Here is a 22,182-nt window from a genome sequence, read left to right on the forward strand (position 1 = left end):
TTGCTGTCTAGAATAGATAAATTCTTGATTATATTACACAAGCACTGCCAAGATACACAAATATATATACGAGGGATCAATTTTTATACAATTTATTTACACAATTTATTTGCTATTTGAAATTGTTGGGGAGGAAAAATGTTTCCTCTGCCCGCTAAGGTATAATACTTGGACTCTGAAAATTAAACTGACAACAGTCATATTGGCAAGAAAAAAATAACATTTAATTATGTATGTTTGCATGGGAATTCACAAAGAACTGTGGCTCAAGATGTGGTTAGAATTTGAAGTTTTATATGCCATCTTAATAGGAGATAGGAAGGAGCAGATGGGCACTTAAGGTAAAACAAATGACTTTCAGGGAAAAATAAGTGGTCTCTTAGGAGAGTAGATGGGCTGTATGATAGCTTTATGACAATGTCTGTGTAGGTGATTTCTTATCCAGGTGCTGACTTGTACTGAATTCTCTTTAGTGAAGTTGAACAAGCTGATGCTGTGTCTTCTTGTTTCAGCTCTCATATTGTAAACAAGTGTCCTCAGCTCTCATATTGTAAACAAGTGTACTTTTTTGTCCTCTGTTTAGTACCATGTGTTGCAATTTTGTGTCTCTCTCTCTTTCTCTATCTTTTATTTATTTATTTATTTATTTATTTGATGATGATTTGGCTGTTTAAAATGGATAGCGCAGGGGGAGGATATAGCTCAGTGGTAGCGTGCATGCTTAGCATGCATGAAGTTCTGGGTTCAATCCTCAGCACCTCCATTAAAACACAAATAAATAAACCTAATTACCTCCCCTTCCCAAAAAGTCTAAAGTGGATAATGCTGTCTAGAAGTTCTGTCTAATGTTCCTAAATGTAAGAAAGTTGTGATGTGCCTTACGTAGAAAATATATGCATTAGATAATTTTTCAGGCATGAGTTACAGTTCTGTTGGCTGTGAGTTCAATGTTAATGATTCAACAATATATATTAAATAAAGTGTCTTTAAACAGAGACATACATAAAAGAAGGTTATGTATTAATCAGTTGATGAAAATGTTGTGACCAAAGGCTTACAGGAACCTAACCCTGTATTTCGCTTAGAAACAATGCTTCAATATTTGATAATTCATTGTTCCTGGTATTATTTGCCCATAACTACTGCAAATAATGAGAACTGATTGTTAAATACTGACAGGGTTCAGGACACACTACCCCATAATATGGCATCGTGGCATATTGAATACTTTAAGCTGAAGGGATTTAGAAGTGGCAGGAGGAGGAAGGACTCTTATCTGCCCCTTTCCCCTGAAGCAGTTCAAATTAAAAAGCAGGTGCTGGACGGACTCTGGTCTACCCCTTCTCCTCTGAAGCAGGTCAGAAGACTCTCATGTGAGCTGTGCCCTCCGTATACCTAGAAGAAAGGAGTATCTTTACCTCCAAGGACAGTGGGATGTTTCTGAACACTTCTGAACTTAGCAGGCCTTGCTAAGTTTCCCCTAGTTTATCACCATTAGCGCATACCCTTTTGTCCCACCACCTTTTCCCAGGACTTTCCACTCTTCATAGAACCTAGTATAATAAGTGTCCAAGTTTAACCATCTCTTCCAGGCTTCATTTCCTTATGAAGGATTCCATGTCGTATAAACGTAAATCAAGTAAATTTGTATGCTTTTCTCTTCTGAATCTGCCTTTTATCAATCTAATTTATAGGGTTATAGCTGGGGAAACTAGGAGGATAGCAGGAAAAAATTTTTTTTCCTCCACAACAATACTTTTTGATTTTTGAGCCACATGAATGTATTAGCTCTACTAAAAATTAAATTAAAAACAAAAGACTCTCAGGAACTTAGAAAGGTTAACTTTCTATTTCATTTTATTTTCTGAGGGGTAAGTAGTTAGGTTTTTAAATTTATTTTATTTTTATTTATTTTTTAATGGACATACTGGGGATTGAACATAGGACTTCATGCATGCTAACCACACACTCTACCACTGAGCTGTAACCTCTCTCTCAATTAACTTCCTATTTCATTACAGCAATCTTGTTCGTTATCTTTATCTTGGTGAAGCAAAAGGCGAGAGGAACAAAATCCAGATCAAAGTACAGTCCTGGGAGGGATAGGAAAAAGAGAAGGAGGAAGGGAAAGAAAGTTCTGAATAATGGGTTCCTTTAAATTTTAACAGGAGTTTTAAAATAGTTTCTAAAAGTGTTAGATTTCCATTATTGTGAAGGAACTAGGACCTATTTTTACTTCTAACACTTGTAATGGGCTGGTCATTCTTCTGTATTCATTTATCACTCATTCATTCTCTCAACAAATAGTGACTGATCACTTTAAGGCAGGCACTATGTATGCTGTGTTCTAGGTACAAAGTGTCATGATTTCTGCCCTCCTTGACTTTACGATCTAATGAAGGAAAGAGATGCTATATAAGTAAGTATATAAATACATATATAATTACAATTTGATGTGTTATGACAGAAAAACACTGTTCTCAATCAGAAAGTCAAAGGTTGGGGTGCCTTGGGGCTGCTCCCCCCACCCCAGCCGAACTGTATTCTGCCTGTGGAATGTGTGTCTCTGAGACAGGATGGAGGGGGACAGGGCACAGCCATTCAAGGAATGCCACAGCAATTAACATCAAAATGGTAAAAGATTCAACCCCCAGTAGGCCTTGAGGCTTAGGATGATGAGAGATTTAACTTCTAGTAGATCTTGAGCTTCGTTATAAGCCCATTGTAACATATTAGCATGATGAATAACACGCCCACAGGCACCATGGCAGTCCCAAGGCTAGCCACAAAAGGTCAAAGGGTGGGAAACGGCCAACTTCCTGGGAATCCCAGCCCCTTCCCCTTAGACTGGTCCTTCTACTTATTAGTATATAAAGCCACCAAGCCCACAAAACCCAGCAACACGGCGCCTTGCAGCCGCCCCTGTCTCCCCGACGTTCTATCTGTAGGGTGTGTACCTACTTTTAATCTGAGCACCCAACCCCCACACCACGTGGCCTTTCTCTTGCCTTACAATGTATCTCTCTGAATAAATCTACGTTCACTCAACTGTGGCTCGCTCTTGAATTCTTTCCTGCGTGAAGCCAAGGACCCTCACTTGGTGGGGCATGTCCCAGGGGCTCAACCCTTCTGATGCCCCACGTCTGTTTTCCTGCATCATATCCTAGGGCCTCTCTTGCCTTCTGAGACGGCCCACACTCTGTGGAGTGTGTATCTCCTTGAATAAATCTGCTTTTACTTTACTATGGCTTGCTCTTGAATTCTTTCCTGCACTAAGCCAAGGACCCTCATTTGGCTGGGAGCGTCCCAGGGACTCACCCGAGACCTGGGACACAACCATCCTCTTGCACCCCATTTTCCTGCAACATTACCATGTTTTTATAGTTAGCAATTCTTCTTCTTTAAAATGTAATTTGTGGAGAGGGAACCAAAGATCATGAAAATGGTTAAAGTTCAGTTTAAGAAACACTAACGGCATCACCCCACACATTTTTCATGTCACAGATACGAACCTATGAAATTTAAAGTTCCTGCTGCCTCTTCAGAGCCTGTCTACTAATCTAGAGCAGTTGTGAGGAAGATCAATCCGAATTAGATAAAACTATGAGTAATGGAATATTTTTAAAGAAATGCAGTTCGGTTATTTTTTCAGGTTGACTAATTATTTGCCCCCAAAAGGTCCTGGCCAAATTGCTAATGACTAGGTAAAAATAGTATGAATTAGTATATTAATTGCTAATTGTTAAAAACAAAGTACTTGATAGATTATCTTTTAAGCATTTGTCTACTTTGACATCATTTATTTAAAAAAAATTATTGAATCCTTTTGTGTGCAAAAATACAGTCTGAGACATTAATAACCTAGTAGTTTTTTCCATGAAAGTTGCCATAGCACATCACCAGCATACCACAATTTAACATTCTCACAATAGATTATAACAGTTTCTTGAGAACAAGGAAAGAATGGTATGTGGTAATGATACAAAGTTGAAAAGACATATACTTATTAAGCATTTATATGCCATCAAGATTCAAAAGGATATCAGAGGACTTAAAAGGACAAATAAAATAAGACAATGACAAACATGACAGATCATTTCAGGTTGACCAATTTTCATACAGTTATATCAATAGTACATTACTAGTTTGCTTAGCAAACTTTCCCCCAAGATCTGCAAAGTTTAAAAAGTAGATGTCAAACTATATTTTCTGTTAGTACAGTAAATATACATTGATCATGTCACACATTTCTACTGCTTACAGCAGGTAAAATTAAGTTAAGAGAAAGTGTTTTGTCTTTCTTGAATTGTTCTAAAACAAAGAGATCTCTAGATTACTGGGTAAGAGGCATAATTAGCAATCCCACAATGATTTCCACTATTTCTCGCCATCCGTATATATCCACGGTCACCAAAGTTGAGGCCCCAGCTTTAGAAAAAGAAATAACACAAAATTACAAATGAAAAAGAATATGAACATGAATGTATGTATATACATGCATGACTGGGACATTATGCTGTACACCAGAAATTGACACATTGTAACTGACTATACTTCAATGAAAAAATTAATGAAATGAAATAAAATTTTAAAAAACTACAAATGAATATAATCACATTACATTATCAACTTTTTATCTCTTAGATTGTTTTCCTCCTAAAGTGATTATATATGAAAAGCTGTAAAACAAAATTAGAAGAAAATAATATAATAATTTCCCTAGGGCTTTTAGGCAATTTTCAAAGGATAGTTTGGAAGGTTTTAGTGTTACAGTGATGAATAGATTTAATACCTAAGGAAAACAATATAAGATCCATCCCAAAATTTAATCCTCTTACGTCTGCAGGAAGTTTTATTATCCTTTCCAAGGCCCCATCTCTAAATGTTTTTGCATAATAGGATCATAGGTGATGATTTGCTATCAAACTTCAATTTCTTTAGAGAGTACCAATTAAGAAATATTTTTAAGAGACCATGATGGAAAAGGTATAGGGCAGGGGATTCTAAAATAAGCAATAAAAAGTGCAGCTTTCAAACAGCTTTTTGACCTGGAAGTGAAGCTGAGATAAGACTTCCTTATAGTTAAAGCTGTTAAAAAATGGAATATGCTACATTGGGAGGAGGTGAGCTCCCTGGCACTGAAAGTGCTCAATCAGAGGTTTACACAGCTTGTCAGAGATGTTGCAGAGGGAGTTAGTGGGTCATATTAGGGTTAGAGGAGATCAATGGTTCTCTCGCCTTTTGATTTCACGGACTTTGAATTTCAAAAAATTTTGCAGATTGACATACAGTTACCAATTTTTAAGTTAGTAGGTGCAGACATTAAAAAAAAAACTTTATTATTACCATCATTTTGTAATCACCATCATATTGTAAAAGAAAGGACATTTTAACACCAAAAACAAAACTTAAGAGGACATAATTTCTAGTTGAAGCATAGTCCTTTTGAGTTAAAGAAATTCAGATTTAGGAAAGATTCACCAAAATATTCTTTTTTCCCCCTTTTTTAGACTGCTGAAAAAATGACAAAACCCTATAAGAGACTGAGTAGTAAAGTAGGAAGAAAACCAGGAGAATGTGGTCACCTGAAAGTCAAATAAAGAGTTTCAGAAAGGAGAGAGTAATTAATTACACATTAAATGTTAAGAGGGCAAGAAGAATGAGATTTGACAACTGACGGCTGAGGTAAGTGGAGGTGAGTGGTGATCCTGACAAGGGTGATTTCAGTGGCATCGCGTGGTAAGTACCTGTTTTGAGTTGTAAACCAGTGTGCACGTTGTTAATCTCTCTGTAGACAAATCTCTAAGAAAAATCATTAGATTATAACTATTTAAAAAATCTTTCTTCAGCTTTTGATTCCATGCGGAAGAGGCAGTATGTACGAATTTAATACAGATTCCTATAATATTTAGTATAAAACATGTACCCTAACTCTTCTTTAAGAATCAGCATCTCTTGAAAGATCAGACAGCAGTTTTCAGTGAGGGAAAATGGAATATGTTCTTTATTCTAACTTATATTTTTATAACTTAATGCCACATATGGTTGAAGAGGAGCCATTTCTGTCCTCCCCTCCACCCCTACCAACTCCATCAAGTTACTGCATTATCTAGAGGCCCATCTGCTTTGCAACTGTTTATCTTAGAGAGTTCATGAGATAGTGCTTAAAGGTGTCCCAGGTGCTTTTGCAGTTTTTGGTGTATGTGTCTGTGTATATATGTGTGTGTGTGTTTAAGGTTCTAATAGGCACATAGTTAACATTTTGAATTTTTTCCTCAGGCTCAAACTATGTTAGCCCAATAACTGTGGGGCCTTCCTTACTCATTGATCTGTACACTAAATTAAATTCCTCCCTTTTATTTTTCCCAAAGACAATCTTGGTCCACCCTGTGGGCAGTCAGGTTGAGGTGGCCTTCTGACCTAGTATATGTCCTTGTTAGGCTTCTAAACTTTTCTAAGTACATAGCAATTGCACCTCTAGCTCAGCTAGCTGTCTAAATTTATAGGATCTGCCCATAACTGGCAACAAAGACTATCCAAATACTTAAGGATCTTCTCAGAGAGTTTAACCTCAAAATCTCTACTGCCTAATATTTAGGGAGATGTCCCTGAAGAATACATAGTTCATCATTCCTCACCGAGATGCTCTAGTTTTACTTCTGGATTATGTCTAACCATCAGAAGATTGTATAATCAAGTATTTTCAATTATTTTGGCACCCATAAAATAATTTGTACTCAATTATTCTTTGGTATTAAATGATTGAGCTATATATTACTAGACATTATGAAAGCATTCTGTAAGACTTATAACTGCATTTACAGCTGGGATGTTATTGAGGGCATAGTCTTCTATGTCAGATAGTATTCTCTTTATAGAGATTCAAAGGAAGAATAATAATAAAAATAATAACTATGATTCATTGGACACATTACATGCCACACACTATGTGCTAAGTGTTTTACTTACATTGTCTTGTTTAATCCTTATAATAATCTCTATAATAATATATGCATAATTATATAATAATAATAATGAGGCTATTATTCCCATTTTACAGATGAGAACATTGAAAGTTAAAGATGTTTTAAATAACCTGCCTGAGGTCACAGAGACAGTGAAAGGAGCTAGGATTCTAAGCAAGTTCTGCCTGGCTTCAAAGTTAATTCTTTTACTCACTATGCTATACTGTATTATACGAAGAAGCTAAGTACCCATATCCAGAAAGGAGAGAAAAATCGAGGGTCAGGGATCAATGTTATACACGTGTCAAAAAGATTACATATAAACCAAAGGAAGATAAAAAAGAAGAGGCCAAATAGAGGGAGACTCCACATTCTTTTACTTAGGCTTAACTTGGTAGCATTGGAAATGACATATAATTTAGTCTTTTAAGAAGTCACTAAGAACAAGTTTGATGATCTAAGAGGATTTTGTTTGGGTCAGTCTCGGTGGGGCCCGGAATTCAGGCCCGTGTCTAACCGCTCCCTGTCAGACTCGAGTGCCAGCTATCGCTGTGGTCTTTCATAATTTGCTCCCTTCCTATGTCGCCTCTCTAACAGGCGCCTTATGCTACAACCTTTATAAATATAATCATGCAGTTCCTTAACTCATTTACTTTCTCTCACTTCTGGGCTTTGGCACATGTACCTTCCTCTGCTCTGATTGCCCTTTTTGTCTCGCTATTTCCTTCTCGTCCTTAAGATAACCTGGCTAAAGGGCCTTCCCTGACGCCTCCTCTGTGCTTGCACTGTAGCCGATGCCTACCTCTGTCTCAGCAGTTACCACAATCTATTGCGATGGTCTGTACATGCACCTACCTATCTCCTTGCCTGTATGTATTAGACTGTGAGTATCCTGAAGGATGACAGAAAGACTGCATTTTTCATTCAAATCCCCAGTGCCTAGCACTGTGCTTGACACATGGCAGGTACTCAATATATATTTGTTGAATCAATGTATGAATGAAGATGCGAAAATGAACAAGAGATTGTTCTAGCTTTACAAAACTTACATTCTCGTGAGTGGAGCATGATTTACAGAAATAGCTATAATACAAAGCACAATGTGTTAAATGCTATAATAAAACTTATGAAGCATTGCTAAAGCTTAGAGGTTAGAGAAACAATTCTGTGTAAATGAATGAGGTAGGGAGGAGACAGCATTTGAGGTAGGTTTTGAAGAATGAATAGGATTTTTAATTAGTTTTTTTTTCATTTTTAAAGTAGTAAGTGGCTTTATTAAAGACAATTTGAAAATACATAAAGGTAGACAGACCATTATTAACATTTGCTATAATTCCATCTGATCCTTTAGTATAACATACATCAGAGAAATCCCATGTACTGTTTTTAACTTAATACTTACATTGTATATAAATTTTGCATTTGTATGCATTTTTCCATTTAAATGTATATTCCAAGTATTCTATTAGGTTATTAACAATGCTCTGAATAAATATAATTTCTAATACATGGACTTGATTATGTCATAGTTTATCTAATACTATCCCTATTGTTAGGCATTTTTGGTTGCTTACTAGTTTCCACTACTAAAGAAGAAGAATGCTATAATTTACATAAATCAGGTATGAAGTTTTCCCCATATTTAGGATTATTTTCTTCATGTAGATTCCAAGAAATGGAAATCATTGGACAAAGAATGTGAACATTTGAAAAGTTCTTGATTCATATTATCAGGTTGCTTTCAAGAGGATTGTAAAAATTTACTCTTCCACTAGAATATATGATAGTGCCCATTTCACCAGACAGGGATTTCCGTAGGGATCAATGAGCTTTAAAGGCATTTCAGAAAGATGTAACAGCAAAAGTAAAGAAATAGAAGTAACTAAGTGTCTCTAAACTTAGGGAATGACGTGTAAGTAGTTCCCGGTGGCCAGAGTGTGAATATGGGTGCATGAGAATATAGGGAAAGAAAAGTCTAGAAAGCTATGTTTGAAGCTACCTAATAAAGACCCTCAAATGCCTAGTCAGGAGTTTAGATTTCATTTTGATGAAAATGGTAGACTATTTAGAATTTTGACCATGGGTTTACACGATCCGTATTTTAAAAAGATACTTCCATAGTTGGGAGAGAATGGAATCTGAATTAGATAAATCTGAAATACATGTAAAATATGATTAAGAGGCCTAAAGGACAGGGGTATGTGGGTTTAGGGAGAGAAGGAGGAGACCAAGAGGATACCAAGGTTTTTATAATCTGAAGTTGGTGATGTATTACTCAAAATAGGGAATAATTTTCCCTTGAGCTTATTCTAAAATCATTTTCAGGGATGTGGGATGTAAAGGGAGTTGGAATGGAGAGAAAGAGGGAATTTGGTTTTAGACTTGTTGAATAGGAGAGAGAAAAAGAGCTGGGGAGAATGTGTGTGTATTGTCAGCAGCTGGAGGGTAGGTGGGTGGGGGATCTGTACTTTTCAAGTAGAGCTATCAAATTGGAAGTTGGACATGGAAGTCTATTGCTTAGTAGACAGGTAATTTCTAGAAATTTTGAACTGGGTACCATCCACATAATGGCAATAGATGAAGCTCAAGGATTAAATGAGTTTGCATTAGTATAGCTAGAGATGGAGTGTAAGGAACAGATAGAAGAAAATAATCTAAGAAATGAGGTTAAAACTGATACAGCAAAAGGAGCCAGGAAAGTGCTATGTCATAGATGTCATAGAAATAAACGGAGGAGAGAGTTTATACAGCAGAGAAATCTCTCAAATGTCTGTGCCATTCCATATCCTTTTTGGGTCATTGGGCAACTTGCTTTCCTCTTCTAACATATGAGCAATTCATTTATCTGAAAAGAGTGTGAGTAATGCCTTATCTGTGGAACTTTGGGCAGAGAGGCAACTCCTCCTCTATGGCCCCAAAGTCATTTAGACATATTATACCATGCTGTGTTGTGTTTTGTTGTTCAAAAATATATATAATTCCCCATTAGACTGTGAGCCCCTTCAGGACCAGATGATTTCTGATTAATTTTTGTATTTCCAGGGCTTAGATCATGCCTGTCACATTGCAGATGCCTAGTAAATTCTTGTTGAATGAGTAAGTGCTGAGAAGAGGTTTTGAATTAAAACCCTAAAAGATATAGATGATCTTCAAGAAGAGCGGTTTGAATAGAGAAGAGGAAAACCTACTGGGTAGTAAACAAGATATAGGTGAAAGTATTGCCACATTTAAAAAAGTTATCACTGGTCTAGATCCAAGGTGTGAATGGGTTACTAGTGAACCAAGATATGAGTCCCTTCATCTACCTTCCTAGTGGGCCATATAAATGTTACCATCTGGTATGTGTGCCACAGTGTGAAAAAGGTAGGAAAGGACCTCTTAGTTTGTTTATTTATGGTTTGTAGACTATGTAATTCCAATAAAGATTCGAGGGGTATTATGGGTTGAATTGTGTCTCCTCCAAATTCATATGTCAAAATCCTAGTCCCCAATACCTCAGAATGTGACCCTATTTGGAAATAGAGGCACTGAGGATATAACTAGCTGAGATGAGTTATTAGGCTGGACCCTAATCCAATATGACTGATATCTTATGAAAAGGGAAAACTGGACAGAAACAGACATGCACACAGGAAGAATGTCATGTGGAAACGAAGGCAGAGAGTGGACGATGCTTCTACAAGCCAAGAAAAGCCAAACACTGCCAGCAAACCTTCAGGAGCTAGAGTAAAGGCATTGAAAAATTTCTTCCTCACAGCCCTTGGAAGAAACCAACCCTGCCGACACCTTGATCTCTGACTTCCAGCCTCTAGAACTGTGAGACAATCAATTTTGTCATTTAAGTCTCTCAGTTTGTGATACTTTGTTATGGGAGCCTTGGAAAACTCACACAAGGAGAAAATTCAAACATGTTTAGGTCTCAACTCTTCATGTTTCCTCTCTTTTCCCTCTAGAAGCTGCATTCCTTTTGTTTACAGTTTATATGGACATCAGCTAGTTCATGTATGGAGGGGCTGTTAGATGCCACCTACTGTGCTGAGGATACAAAGACAAGACACACTCTGTGCCCCAAAGGCACATACAGAATATTGGAGTGATAGATAGGTGAACACACAATTTAAATATTACATGTAAAATATTCCAGTCTGCTAGAGGACATTTTAGGAGCATAGGAAAAAAGACATTTTGCCCAGACCAAGGATTTAGGGAAAACTTCCTGGTATAGATAATGTCTGCACTGGTTTTGAAGGAAAAGGATGAGTAAACCAAGTGAGGAGAAAGGCTGTTCTAGACAGAGGGAACAGCATAACCAAGATATGAAGGCATTAAAGATAAAATGCTAGAAAAGGAACTATAGCTGTGTATAGTTCAGTATAACTAGAATTCAAAGCGTGAGACATTGCCAGGAATTGAGGCTGGCAAGGCAGGGAGGGACCACAACATAGACGACTTGTATTTTCTTTTCTAAATTTATTCTAAAATGAAAGAAGGAACATTCATTTTACACTTAATGGCACTAAGCAGATGAGGTATAATAAGCCTAGACTTACATTCCAGACAAACCAGATGGGAAGCAGTATAAAGGCAGGTTTGAGAGAAAAGGAGACCAGTTAGAAGGCTACAGGAATAGTCCAGGCAAGAGAGGTGTGAACCGGAGTGATGACAGAAGAAATGGAGAGGGGGCAGAATTAAGGACAGAGACAAGGTAAAATCAGGTTGACCTGTCGCTAGGCTGCATCTAGAGGGGTCTAAGACTAATCCATAGTATCTGATCGGGTGACTAATTGAGCTTGTTGTGTGGTGTTGCCTTTTAGTGAGATGGGAAGTTCTGAGAAGGAACAATATGGTGGAGAGACTACTGAATTCCCTGGACATACTGAGTTTGGAAAAACTAAGATACATTAGAGTGGATATGTCTAGATGAATAATCTGAGTTCACAGCAGAGGTCAGAGCCAGAGTTAGAGATTTGAACACCATCAGCATATGTTATAGCTGAAATCATAAGAATGGAATGATTGTATCCAAAGAAAATGTAGAATAAGAAGAGCAAGGGGTGGAAGACAGAGCCCTGGAGGAAAAACCAGCAACGGGGGGGCCAAGCAGAAGATGGGTATTCATAAAGGAGACTGATAAGGAGCAATCAACAAAGTAGTGTAGAAAATAAGTCATGAAAGCGAAGTGCTGACGGCAGAATAGGAAGTGAAGAATTGGGGGCGTTGAGTAATTTTGAGTGCTACTTTATAAGAAGCTATAAATGTTCATCATTGTCAATATCATGATGCTTAACATCATAATCACAAGAAAGCATTTGTTGAGGCTCCCTCAAATTCCTGATTTTAATTAAATATACATCAAAGTGTGAATACATTACCTGTTTTTCACAAGCCAGTAGTCTTTCCCATCAAGGTTACCATAGCCAACTGCTAGTACACCATGGTTCACGGTCTGAGTACAGGATGGGTCATAGTAGACACCTGAGAATAAGATGTGGGTGGGGAAAAAGAGTAAGTGGTATGTGGCAATGAAGGACATTTGAAAATGCTATTTTATGAGACTGTTTTGGATGTATGTCAGGAACATATACTCTAATGTTTAAACGATTTAGAGTTTATGATTTTTGCCATCAATGCAATGCTATATCGCTGGGGTTTGTCTTTGGCCAAGTTTAGCATCAATCTAATTAGAAATCTCTGCTGAACTGCCACCTTTTTCTAATTATTTTTTAACTTATATACAGTAAGAAATATATTTCTTAAAATATATTTCATAATATATTCCTAAACTGCCTGTTCTATACATATTCATCCTTTATCAGATTAAATGATGTGAGGTTAAAAAAAGAAAAAAAGAGAGAATCACCTGCTTTGTCTACCGCCCGGTTCTGCCTTGCTGGGCGCCCTCCCCGAGCAGCGCTGGGCTGCACCTGCACCCACAGCGCGGCCGTGCTTAGGGGCGCAGGCGCGGGAGTCACGCGGCACCGCTTCTAACCCCGGCTGACACCTGCAGACCGTGTGACTTTGGGCAAGTTAACCTAAGACTTAGTTTTTTTTCATCCGTAAAATGGGGATATTGTGAGGACTAAACGAGCTAATGCATGGAAAGAATTTAGCATAGTACCTGGCATGTAGTGTTAGTGAACTCTGATAAGTATTACCTTACTAGTAAATTAGAACTGGGTATAAAGATACGTATATGAAATGATACGAAATGGAGCGTTCCGTTTAACCTAGTCTAAGCGTTCAGAGGCCAAGTGATAAGGAATAAGAATATTCTTTCTTACAGCACAAGGGCAGTATAAAGCATGAGGAGGATGTATCTGGGTTTTTACCACTTTTGTAGAAGAAGAAAGAAGAATGGCTTGCATCTATAGCAACAGACACAGGTCCTTTATTGGCCACAGCTTCTTTCAAGGCATCTTCACTGCCAAAGGGAAGTTCAGTATACCTCGAACACGTGGCAGCTCGATTTTTTGAGTCATACTGGCACTTTCCATCCTGCAAAAAAGAGATAAATCAGATAACGATGTGTACTTCAACTTCTTTTATAAATCACCAGAATCCTTGGTCTGCAGTTCAAATATGTTTTCCTTCCTCATTTAGCCTTTTCAAGTGTCTAATGCTCCTTCTTCCCTTTAAGGAAAGAAAAGTAAAATCTTCCAAACTCTAATAGTTCTGCATTTCACCAGTAACAGAGGAAAAACAGAACTATGCTATTGTTTATTGTGAACATCTTCATGTGTGCAAAATTTACCAGGATAATGTCTCTCAGACTCCGAGATGGATTGTTAGGGGAATACTACACTAAGATCATAAACTCTAGACTAGACGGTATCATTAAAAATCTTTTTGATGATGTAATGCCTGCAGGATGATTTGCAGTTTAAACAATGGTTTATAAAGATCATATTTCCAGTGGGAAAGGGGAGGGTACAAATTCATGTTTGTTGCATATACAACTATGTTTTCTAAATGCTTGATAGGAAAAAGAACTTGAAAGAAATGAATCAAAACAGTAGTGGCTAAGGGAGGAGGTTTTTGAGTGATATTTTTAATCTTTTATAAATGTTCTGTAATATGGACATGTTAGTTATATCATTTAACAGAACGTGTGATGAATCTGGAGGAGGAGGAGGAGAGCATTATCTAGCTTTTTAGTAGAAGAATTGTGTGCTTGATGATCTGAGAATCAGGTCCAGCATAGAAGGCTGCAGGGCAAAAAAAATTTAAACACCAGGCAGATACACAGAAAGAGTTTTGTAAGGAAGTTTTGCTGAAAATCCATTTTTAAGCATGAACTCTGCTTGCTTGTTTAAAATCATTGTGCCAGTGATAAATTAAGAAGTCTGCTGCATGAGAAAGAGAACTTTTGAGAATTTAAGAATTTCTGATCAAGGTTCTCTTTTTCTCTTGTTCTCTCTTTCTCTCTCTCTGAAACAAACACACACACACACACACACACCATGGCACTGCGTCTCAAGCAATTGGCTTGGTGGTAAGTTTAGTACAGTTAGTTTAGTGATAGCAATAAGGTAAAGGGGCAGCACAAAAAGTTTGCTTATGACACACCATGGCTTTGTAGGGGTATGAAGCGTCCGAATCAATGCCGTTGTTATCAATGATATATTGGAAAGCCTCTGTCATGAAGCCGCCATTGCAGCCTTTATTCCCATATTTTTCAGTTGAGCAATCCACCAGGTTCTGTGCACTCAGAGACACCAGCTTTCCGGTTTTCAGCTTCACTTGTGCTTCCAGGGCTCCCACAGCACTGAAAGCCCAACAAGCACCACAAGAACCCTAAAACAGAGACAAAGTCACAAGGACCATCACAGAGTCAGTAAGGATGACTTCCGCTACACAAACTGGGCAACTCGCAACATGTCAGCGCTGTCAGCAGTTCCAGGAAAAGCTCGCCCCACTGTAGTTTCCTCTTCTCTTAGACAATGAGAATGAAGACTGAATACTGGATTGTTCTCTGGGCAAGGTTCAACCTTAATAAAGATTTACAAATGGCTGAGCGCAGAGTGTAACTGCCATATTCAAATGTATTAAGAAAGAGTACTTACTGAGCTTGTACCAAATCTCAGCTATTTTCCCCCTTAATTAGGGAGATAGATGCCAACCATAAAGTGATTTTGAGAGGAACTGGAAGGCAGCTCTGCTCACCGCTATACTACCAATGCTGCACGATTTTGAGAGGAACTGGGATGATTCTCTTGACCTAAAATACCCTTCCTCTTGCCAAATGAGGCCTGAAACATAAGGTTAGCATTTTCAAACATTTTTAGCTTCAGAATTTTTTTGGTCATAAGATATTTTACAGGGAAGTATAAACAAGCAGAAAAACACAAAGCTGCTTTAGTTTAAAAAGGTGCAGAGAGTCCAGAACCACATCATAACTGCTCTTTCTCTCCTCCCCTCATCCTGCTTTGCTCTCTGCTGGAAGGAAGCAAATTCAAATTTATTTTGGTTAAAGCAAAAATCACCCAGTAAAATGCAAGCATCCAGGGAAAGGAGCTCATTAAATTATTTCTAGTTAACACCTAGATATGTAGTTTATTTGGTCTTCCCAAACTTTTAGAGGAACTCCAGTAAAAAAAACAAAAACAAAAACAAAAAACCCAAGCTAGCTGAAAGAAAAATATCTATCTGAAAAAGAGTAAGAGATTAGCAGTTCCATTCACTTCTTGATTTTTACACTCTTCATTGGTCACTGGTGGGGGCAGCTGCTCAGAACACTGATTCTTCTCCCCTATCCTGACTTCCAAGATGATATATGTGCTTTATCCTTAGCTTACTAAAACTAATTTAGGATTTTTATACCTATTTTTTGGACAAGCAAATTAAAGGAAATACAAAAACATAGCAACAAATTTATAAAATCCTTATATCTTAGTCTAACAATCCAAGCCTAGTCATGAATGAACTTGATGGGTAATTTACAGGCCAGTCTCAGCTCTAGTCCTTTCCTCTCCTTGGACCTTGAAATTCATAAATGAGATGGAGGGAAAACCTCCTGAATGAAATCCCCACACACGATACCATTTCTCAAGTAACTGGCTTGGTGAAGGGTCAAGTGTAGCTGATGGATAGCATGAACGCTACACGTTGGTCTTAAAGACACATTTGCTTAGTTCACAGTTTTTGCCTGATGTGGTTCTAACTATTGGTGTTCTAAGCATTGTGGGAAATACAAAGTATGCTGTGGTCCTTGCCCTCAAGGAGCTCATGAGATGGTTGGGAAGACAAGAATACCAAAAGTAGTTAGAAAGAAACATAGCCGACTATAAGGTTCACTGCCAAATTATGTAATGAGACTAAGTACATAAGGAAGAGGGATCTCTACTTGGGGTAGAGGCCTGGGATGATGCTACTCACCTGATATTTCACTTCAGTAACACACCCTTTCTCTCTCCAGTCCAGAGAATCAGGCAATTTCTGATTAGGGTTTAACTTGTAAGTGACATTTCTCGGCCATTGGCTGGGAACCCTCAGGGAACTCATCAGAGATATCACTTCTTCACTGGTCTACAAAGACACATATTTCCTTTTACTTATATCTTTGTTTTCAATATCCTAATTAACTGTAACTGTGAATATATTTAATAACTGAGAAAAACTAGTGGTATTTGTGACCAACGTAGGTAACTGGTAGGTGAATTATCTGGCTCCCTTTAGTCTTACACTTTGCATTAGCATCCCAGTTAGGTGTTTGGAAGGAGAAGCAAATGGTAAAAGTTAGAAGTTACAAGGAGACAGATTTTTGGTTCAAAGCAAGGCAGAATTTTATAAAAGGTTGTCAAAAAGTGGACTGAACTGGTTTTCCTTCTGATAAAGAATTACAAAGGAGATTCCTGCATTTAATTAGGAATTTATTCTACTTAGGGTATTCGCTTCCAAGGGGTACCATGACTCTTAATTTTGGCCATGGTGATAAAGTTTTGTAGGGTAGAACAGAATCTAGTAACTAACAGGAGATTACTTGTGATATTAAATACCCACACTCCCCCATTAAGAAAGCAGGTGGAACACATCACACTGTCTACGTAGACATACACATGTAAGGTAACTTGACAAGATTGTGAGTAGTCTTTAGGCAATGCTTTCTAGAATTAACACAAATAAAAGTAATAGTGCTCCGTGAGTTCAAAACATTCCTCTAAAGAAGGGAATCGTTAAGGAAAGCGGTCACAATAGGACTAAATAAGGAATCCGTACAAATTCGTCTGTCCTTAAATTCTGTTTTCTAACTTTGTACACATACAGATACTACTCTTTGTTGTTTACCTTCGAATTGCCTTTGGGGAGATAGAAATCCTGCTTACCTGGAGATAAAAGGAGGACTATTTGTAGTTTACCTACCATGTCTCCCAGGTGGTTCATGCCGAGGTCGTATGAGTGCATTCCCATTGAATGCTCCAGATTGTGAAGCATCACGGTTTTTAGATTTTTTTCCCAGATGAGACGCCGTGCTGCTTCCTCATTCTAAAATATGAAGAAAAAGAACATCGTTATACTGAATCCTGCACAAATAACTATTCAACAATGAAAACAAACATATTATAAAGCATTCTACTAAATGTGGATCTGTCTGGGAGCATGCAAATAAGTGAATTTATCCAACAACTGGCAAAATCATACATTAATCTTAATTCTTGCTCTTAATTGCTCTGATGGTGATTAATATTATTTTAGATACACAATGGCCTTCCTCAATATGCTAAAGCACTTTTTTTTTTTTTTAGAAATTGCAGTTTGTTGAAGTATATCCTTTGTAAGTGGTAAGATCGCTTAATCATTATAGGCCCTTTTAAAATGTCTTTTTTTTACCCTCACTCTTAAAACATAGTTTAGCTGATTATAAATTTCAGCTCTTTTTCTTCAGTTATTTGAAGACACTTCTCCATTGTCTTCTGGCCTCTATTATTACAGAGTAGAGGTCGGACCTCAGTTGAGTTGCTGTACCTCTGTTTTTACCTATGGTAACTTTTGTGATTTTCTCTTTCTCTTTGATGTTTTGCAGCTTCATTATGTGTTTCTGGGTGTGGATTTCTTTAGTTTCCTCTCCGGAGTACTTTTGATAGGAGGGCACTTTTGATTGGAGGACTCAAGACTTTTTTTTTCTTTGTATCTAGAAAATTCTCCACCAGCACCTCCTCAAATGTTTCTTTCCCACCACTCCATCTAATTTCCTTCCTCAGAAACTCTTATCAGATGTATTTTGGAACCACAAACTCTCTCTCATCTTTTACCTGCATTTTCACAATTTTCCGTTTTTATTTTCATAAATAAAAGAAATTTATGCTGCCTTCTCTATGAATGCCTCAGTACCACCTTCCAGGTTGCTGAGTCTATTCAGTTCTTTCCAGTCTGGAGTTTATCCCTTTTACTGAGTTCTTATTTCAATGATTATCCTTTTGATTCCTGAGATCTCTAACTGGATTTCTAATATATTTCACAATATTTTGTTCATTTGTGTTGACGTCATTCCATTAGATATAGTTTTTAAAAATCATTTTTGGTCCTGTTACTTTAATTGTATCCAGAGTGAATTCATATTCTGAATATAGATTTTGTTGTCCTCCAGACGCTTCATTTCCATGGGCTACAATATACATAGTGCCTCCTAGAATTGCCAGCCCTCAGCCTTAGTTTTCAACAAGCGTTAGCCCAATGAGCAGTCAGCAACATCTCTTTTCTGCCTCATTTTATTGAGTGTCAGAACCCAGGCCCTGGTTCTATGCAATAAGTCTGGATGCAACCCCTCTACTTGGAAGCAAGATTTTATTGTTACCACAGTAATGGACATGTACAGATATACTTCCAAACCACTAGAGGCAGAAAATGGAATAAAGAAAAAATAAACCTAATGAAGTAAAAGAAAGGAAAAAAAGAAGTGGACTTTGAGATACATCTGAATGGCAGGATACCAATCAAAAGTCATTTTCATTCCTCCTAATGATTCGGACTGAGATCATTAAAAAGCAAGACAGGATTCATTTAACCAGATAGTGGTGCTAACTGCACATCTAACTCGAATTAACCTTGAAACTGGAGGCCTGGTCCTGAAGAGGAGTGGGTGAGGGTGAAATTCATCACGACTAAGAAAACAACTCGGGGCGCATGTCCTACTAAAACTGTCATTTTTTATACAAAAATAATACATCAAAGAAGTAATTATGTAATCCTGCTTATAAACTCAGAAATATCATACAGTTATAGGAGTTACTTGAGGCGCCAAGGGTAAGATCTTAAAATCAGTCAAGAAGTATGTTTTGAAATAAAAACAAAAGTACAAAGTGGGAAGTGAGAGCAGGAAATAACTTCCAGCAGAGCTCCTTGGGGCCGGGGACTGAATCAGGCCTTTGTGTCCCTCCAACATCCACTCCTCTCCCCTTGACCTGGGACTTTCACTCCAGTTATCTACTCTGCTTGCTCCTTGGCTTCCGTCAATTTCTGCTCCAGTGTCACCTTATGTGTGCGGCCTTCCCTGACCATCCTGTCACATACGTGGAACCATCACTCCCAACCCCTCACAGACACTACCTGGGGCCCTTCTGACCCCCCATGCCTTGCTTTATTTTCCTCTACTGCCCTTATCACCATCTAACATGGTATATTCCTGCTTATTCATTCACTTATTTCCTATCTTTCCTTCTAGGATATAAGCTCCATAAAAACAGAAACTTTGTTTTGTTTCCTGATGGATCTCTAGTAACAGAATCTGGTAAGAAATGAGTATGTAACATTTATTGAAAACACTGCTTGTAAGAACACAATTCTGAGAGGAAGAAAGCAGAGGATACTTGAGTAAAAGCAAATTGCTCAGTTGGCAACCCATCTACCTTTTCCTTGTACTGTTTGCCATAGGTTTTCTTCCAGAGATCCCAGTGGCGGTCCAGAGAGGGGTCTTTACGCAGCTGTGTCATCGCAGAGGAGCATAGGAGGAGCACGCAAACCAGCCGTTTCATCCTGTTACAGGGAAGGTAACATAGGAAGAGTAAGGATTCGCTGCATGTATGTGACCACATAGCAGCGCAGAGTCTCTCAAAGGGACAGAATCTTACAGATCAGAATTATACAGGCAATTTTCTGAATTATAGTCACAGGGAGTAACAGCATATTTATGTCTAAAATACCACTTCCAATATTTAGTAGCACTTTAAAAAGTGATTTTCAAAAATTTCCTGATATCTAAGAACCCAAATTTACAGGGAGGGATGAGGGAAGCAGGGACTTTACAGGATTTGCCAACAAATCTAACCAAGGGAAATCCTCTGTCCTCCTTTCAAAAAAAAAAATCCTTAAAAAGGCAAACCTTTAAAAAATCAGTTTATCTTCATAATTTTTGAATACACAAGCTCTTCTTAACTGCTCTACTTAAAATATCTACAACATTCAGAGGTAGTTAAAAGACAGCTCCTGTGTGTTGCTTTCACATCCTTGGATCATTGTACTGTTTAAACTTTTTTCCCCAACAATCAAAATATCTATTTCAAAAGAAGCAATTAACTACTTTTGAAAACACCATTTCTGTATTTAATACAAAGAGACTTCAACAGAAATTCAGTGACTAACTGCCTCAAACTGGATTCTTCTTTCTTTTCCATTTCTTTTTAATTCAAAACAGCTGGATTTTTAAACAATGTAACTCTTCAAATTATACTCCGAAGAAAGCTACGTTTCAGCCTAAGGCTGTAGATGTTCAAGTAGACTTTAGCTTTTCAAAAATAGATTCTTTTTAATCAAAAAAACAAGAGGCAAATTGAGCGACAATGATTTTTTAGTTTACTTCCTGAAACGATGTAAAACCTAGCAGGCAGAGCAAGTTAAAAACACAAATAAAGGGTCTAAGTATAGTAAATAGAAGAAGAAGAACAGACAGTACATACATGATGGAACCAGCAGGTGCTCCCATGTCAGGAAAGCTGGAAGGTGGACTCTCTCCAAAGATTTCACAGGCAGCAAAGAGACTTCAGTGAAACTGACTTTAAAAAGAAATTGGAACTTGTCACATGAGGCATCCGCAATGAGGAAGTGAGCTTTCATTTCAGTTTCATTTAAAACCTAACTCCTTTGGCTACCTCTGGCTCTCTCCCTACAGTTTTTGAGACAAAGTGGGTACAGTAAACCAAAAAGAGCCCCCAGGAGAGGAGAGCAACAGAACAAACTCAGCAAAACAACACCTATTCACGTTTACCCTTTAAGCCCTCATCATTTTGATTATTCACTTTACCTAAAAACACCAGTTTTCAGATGGGAAAAATTAGTTACGAAAAAATTAGGTTTAAGCTTCTGAAATCCCAGCTTCCTCCATGATTTCCCAGGAAAAGCTGCCTTATTCATTTTAACACAACTCACCCATGATCACTGTTGTCTAATTCTCAGCCATGTAATCCATGTCTCCATGGGTCAGTTTCTGAGCTCACTGAGCTCTTCTTCTTATCTGTTGCTGCTTCAATACCACATAGTTTTAATTAAAATAGCTTTGAATATGCTGATGTCTAAGAGGGTAAGTTACCCCTGCCACTGCTGTTTGTTCTTCTTTTTCAAAGTTGTCTTAACATGTTGTACCTGTTAACTTCTCCATAAGAGTTTTTAAAATCAGTTTATCAAGTTTCCTGAAAAATTCTGTCAGTTTTTATTTAAATTGATACATTTATATTGAATTACTATATATATTATAAATAAAATTTATTATACACACACATATATAAATTTGTGAAGACTCAACATCATTAGAATGTTGAACAATCTTATCTGCAGTAGACATTTTCATGTTTGTGGCCATCTAGCTCTCTTTAAAAAAATTATGAAAGAAAATTTAACATATAAAAATAGAGCTAATAGTAAATGAGCCCCCATGAAACCAGTATCCCGCTTCAACAATTATAAATACATGGGCAATCTTCCTTTATTTACACTCCCAATTTACACAGATTATTTTGAAGTAAATACTAGACATCAGGTTATTTCATGTATAAATGTTCCATTGTGTATCTCTAAAAGATAAAGACTCTGAAATATAAACCATAGTACCATTATTACATCTAAAATAAATGAACAATAATTTCTTAATGTCATCAAACATGTCAGTATTCTCATTTCCCCATCTTATACATTTTTTCATTTGAATTGAGCTCCAAATTAAGGTCCATATGTTGCAAAACCACTGAGTTATTTTTGTACCATGAATTCATAGATTTAACCATATTTTAGG

General features: G+C 37.4%; 1 protein-coding gene across 2 annotated transcripts; it reads right to left on the reverse strand.

Annotated features, from left to right (window-relative positions):
• Positions 1-76: 76 nt before the first annotated feature.
• Positions 77-21,343, reverse strand: CTSS (cathepsin S). Of its 2 annotated transcripts, none has more exons than XM_045519192.2 (9): positions 21,324-21,343; positions 20,855-20,950; positions 19,808-19,934; positions 17,325-17,447; positions 16,341-16,490; positions 14,532-14,759; positions 13,295-13,460; positions 12,338-12,440; positions 77-1,395 (listed from the first exon to the last, which is right to left on the reverse strand). In XM_045519192.2, exons 2-9 carry the CDS (start codon positions 20,878-20,880, stop codon positions 1,359-1,361), a joined length of 960 nt encoding a protein of 319 aa, XP_045375148.1. In that variant the 5' UTR covers positions 20,881-20,950; positions 21,324-21,343; the 3' UTR covers positions 77-1,358. The 2 variants fall into 2 exon arrangements, with proteins under 2 accessions (XP_045375148.1, XP_010956773.1); XM_010958471.3 differs by lacking the exon at positions 77-1,395 and adding an exon at positions 3,766-4,428 and having other exon boundaries at positions 21,324-21,342.
• Positions 21,344-22,182: the final 839 nt, after the last annotated feature.

Source organism: Camelus bactrianus, chromosome 21 (genome assembly GCF_048773025.1).
Source record: "Camelus bactrianus isolate YW-2024 breed Bactrian camel chromosome 21, ASM4877302v1, whole genome shotgun sequence".
Classification (NCBI taxonomy): domain Eukaryota; kingdom Metazoa; phylum Chordata; class Mammalia; order Artiodactyla; family Camelidae; genus Camelus; species Camelus bactrianus.

Coding starts and splice junctions, on each gene's coding strand:
- CTSS (XM_010958471.3), bottom strand. CDS start 20,880: ATGGGAGCACCTGCTGGTTCCATCAT. Junction 14,760..16,340: donor TTACTGAAGTGAAATATCAG/GTGAGTAGCATC, acceptor TCTCTGTTTTAG/GGTTCTTGTGGTGCTTGTTG. Junction 12,441..13,294: donor TTTCTTCTTCTACAAAAGTG/GTAAAAACCCAG, acceptor TCTTATTCTCAG/GTGTCTACTATGACCCATCC.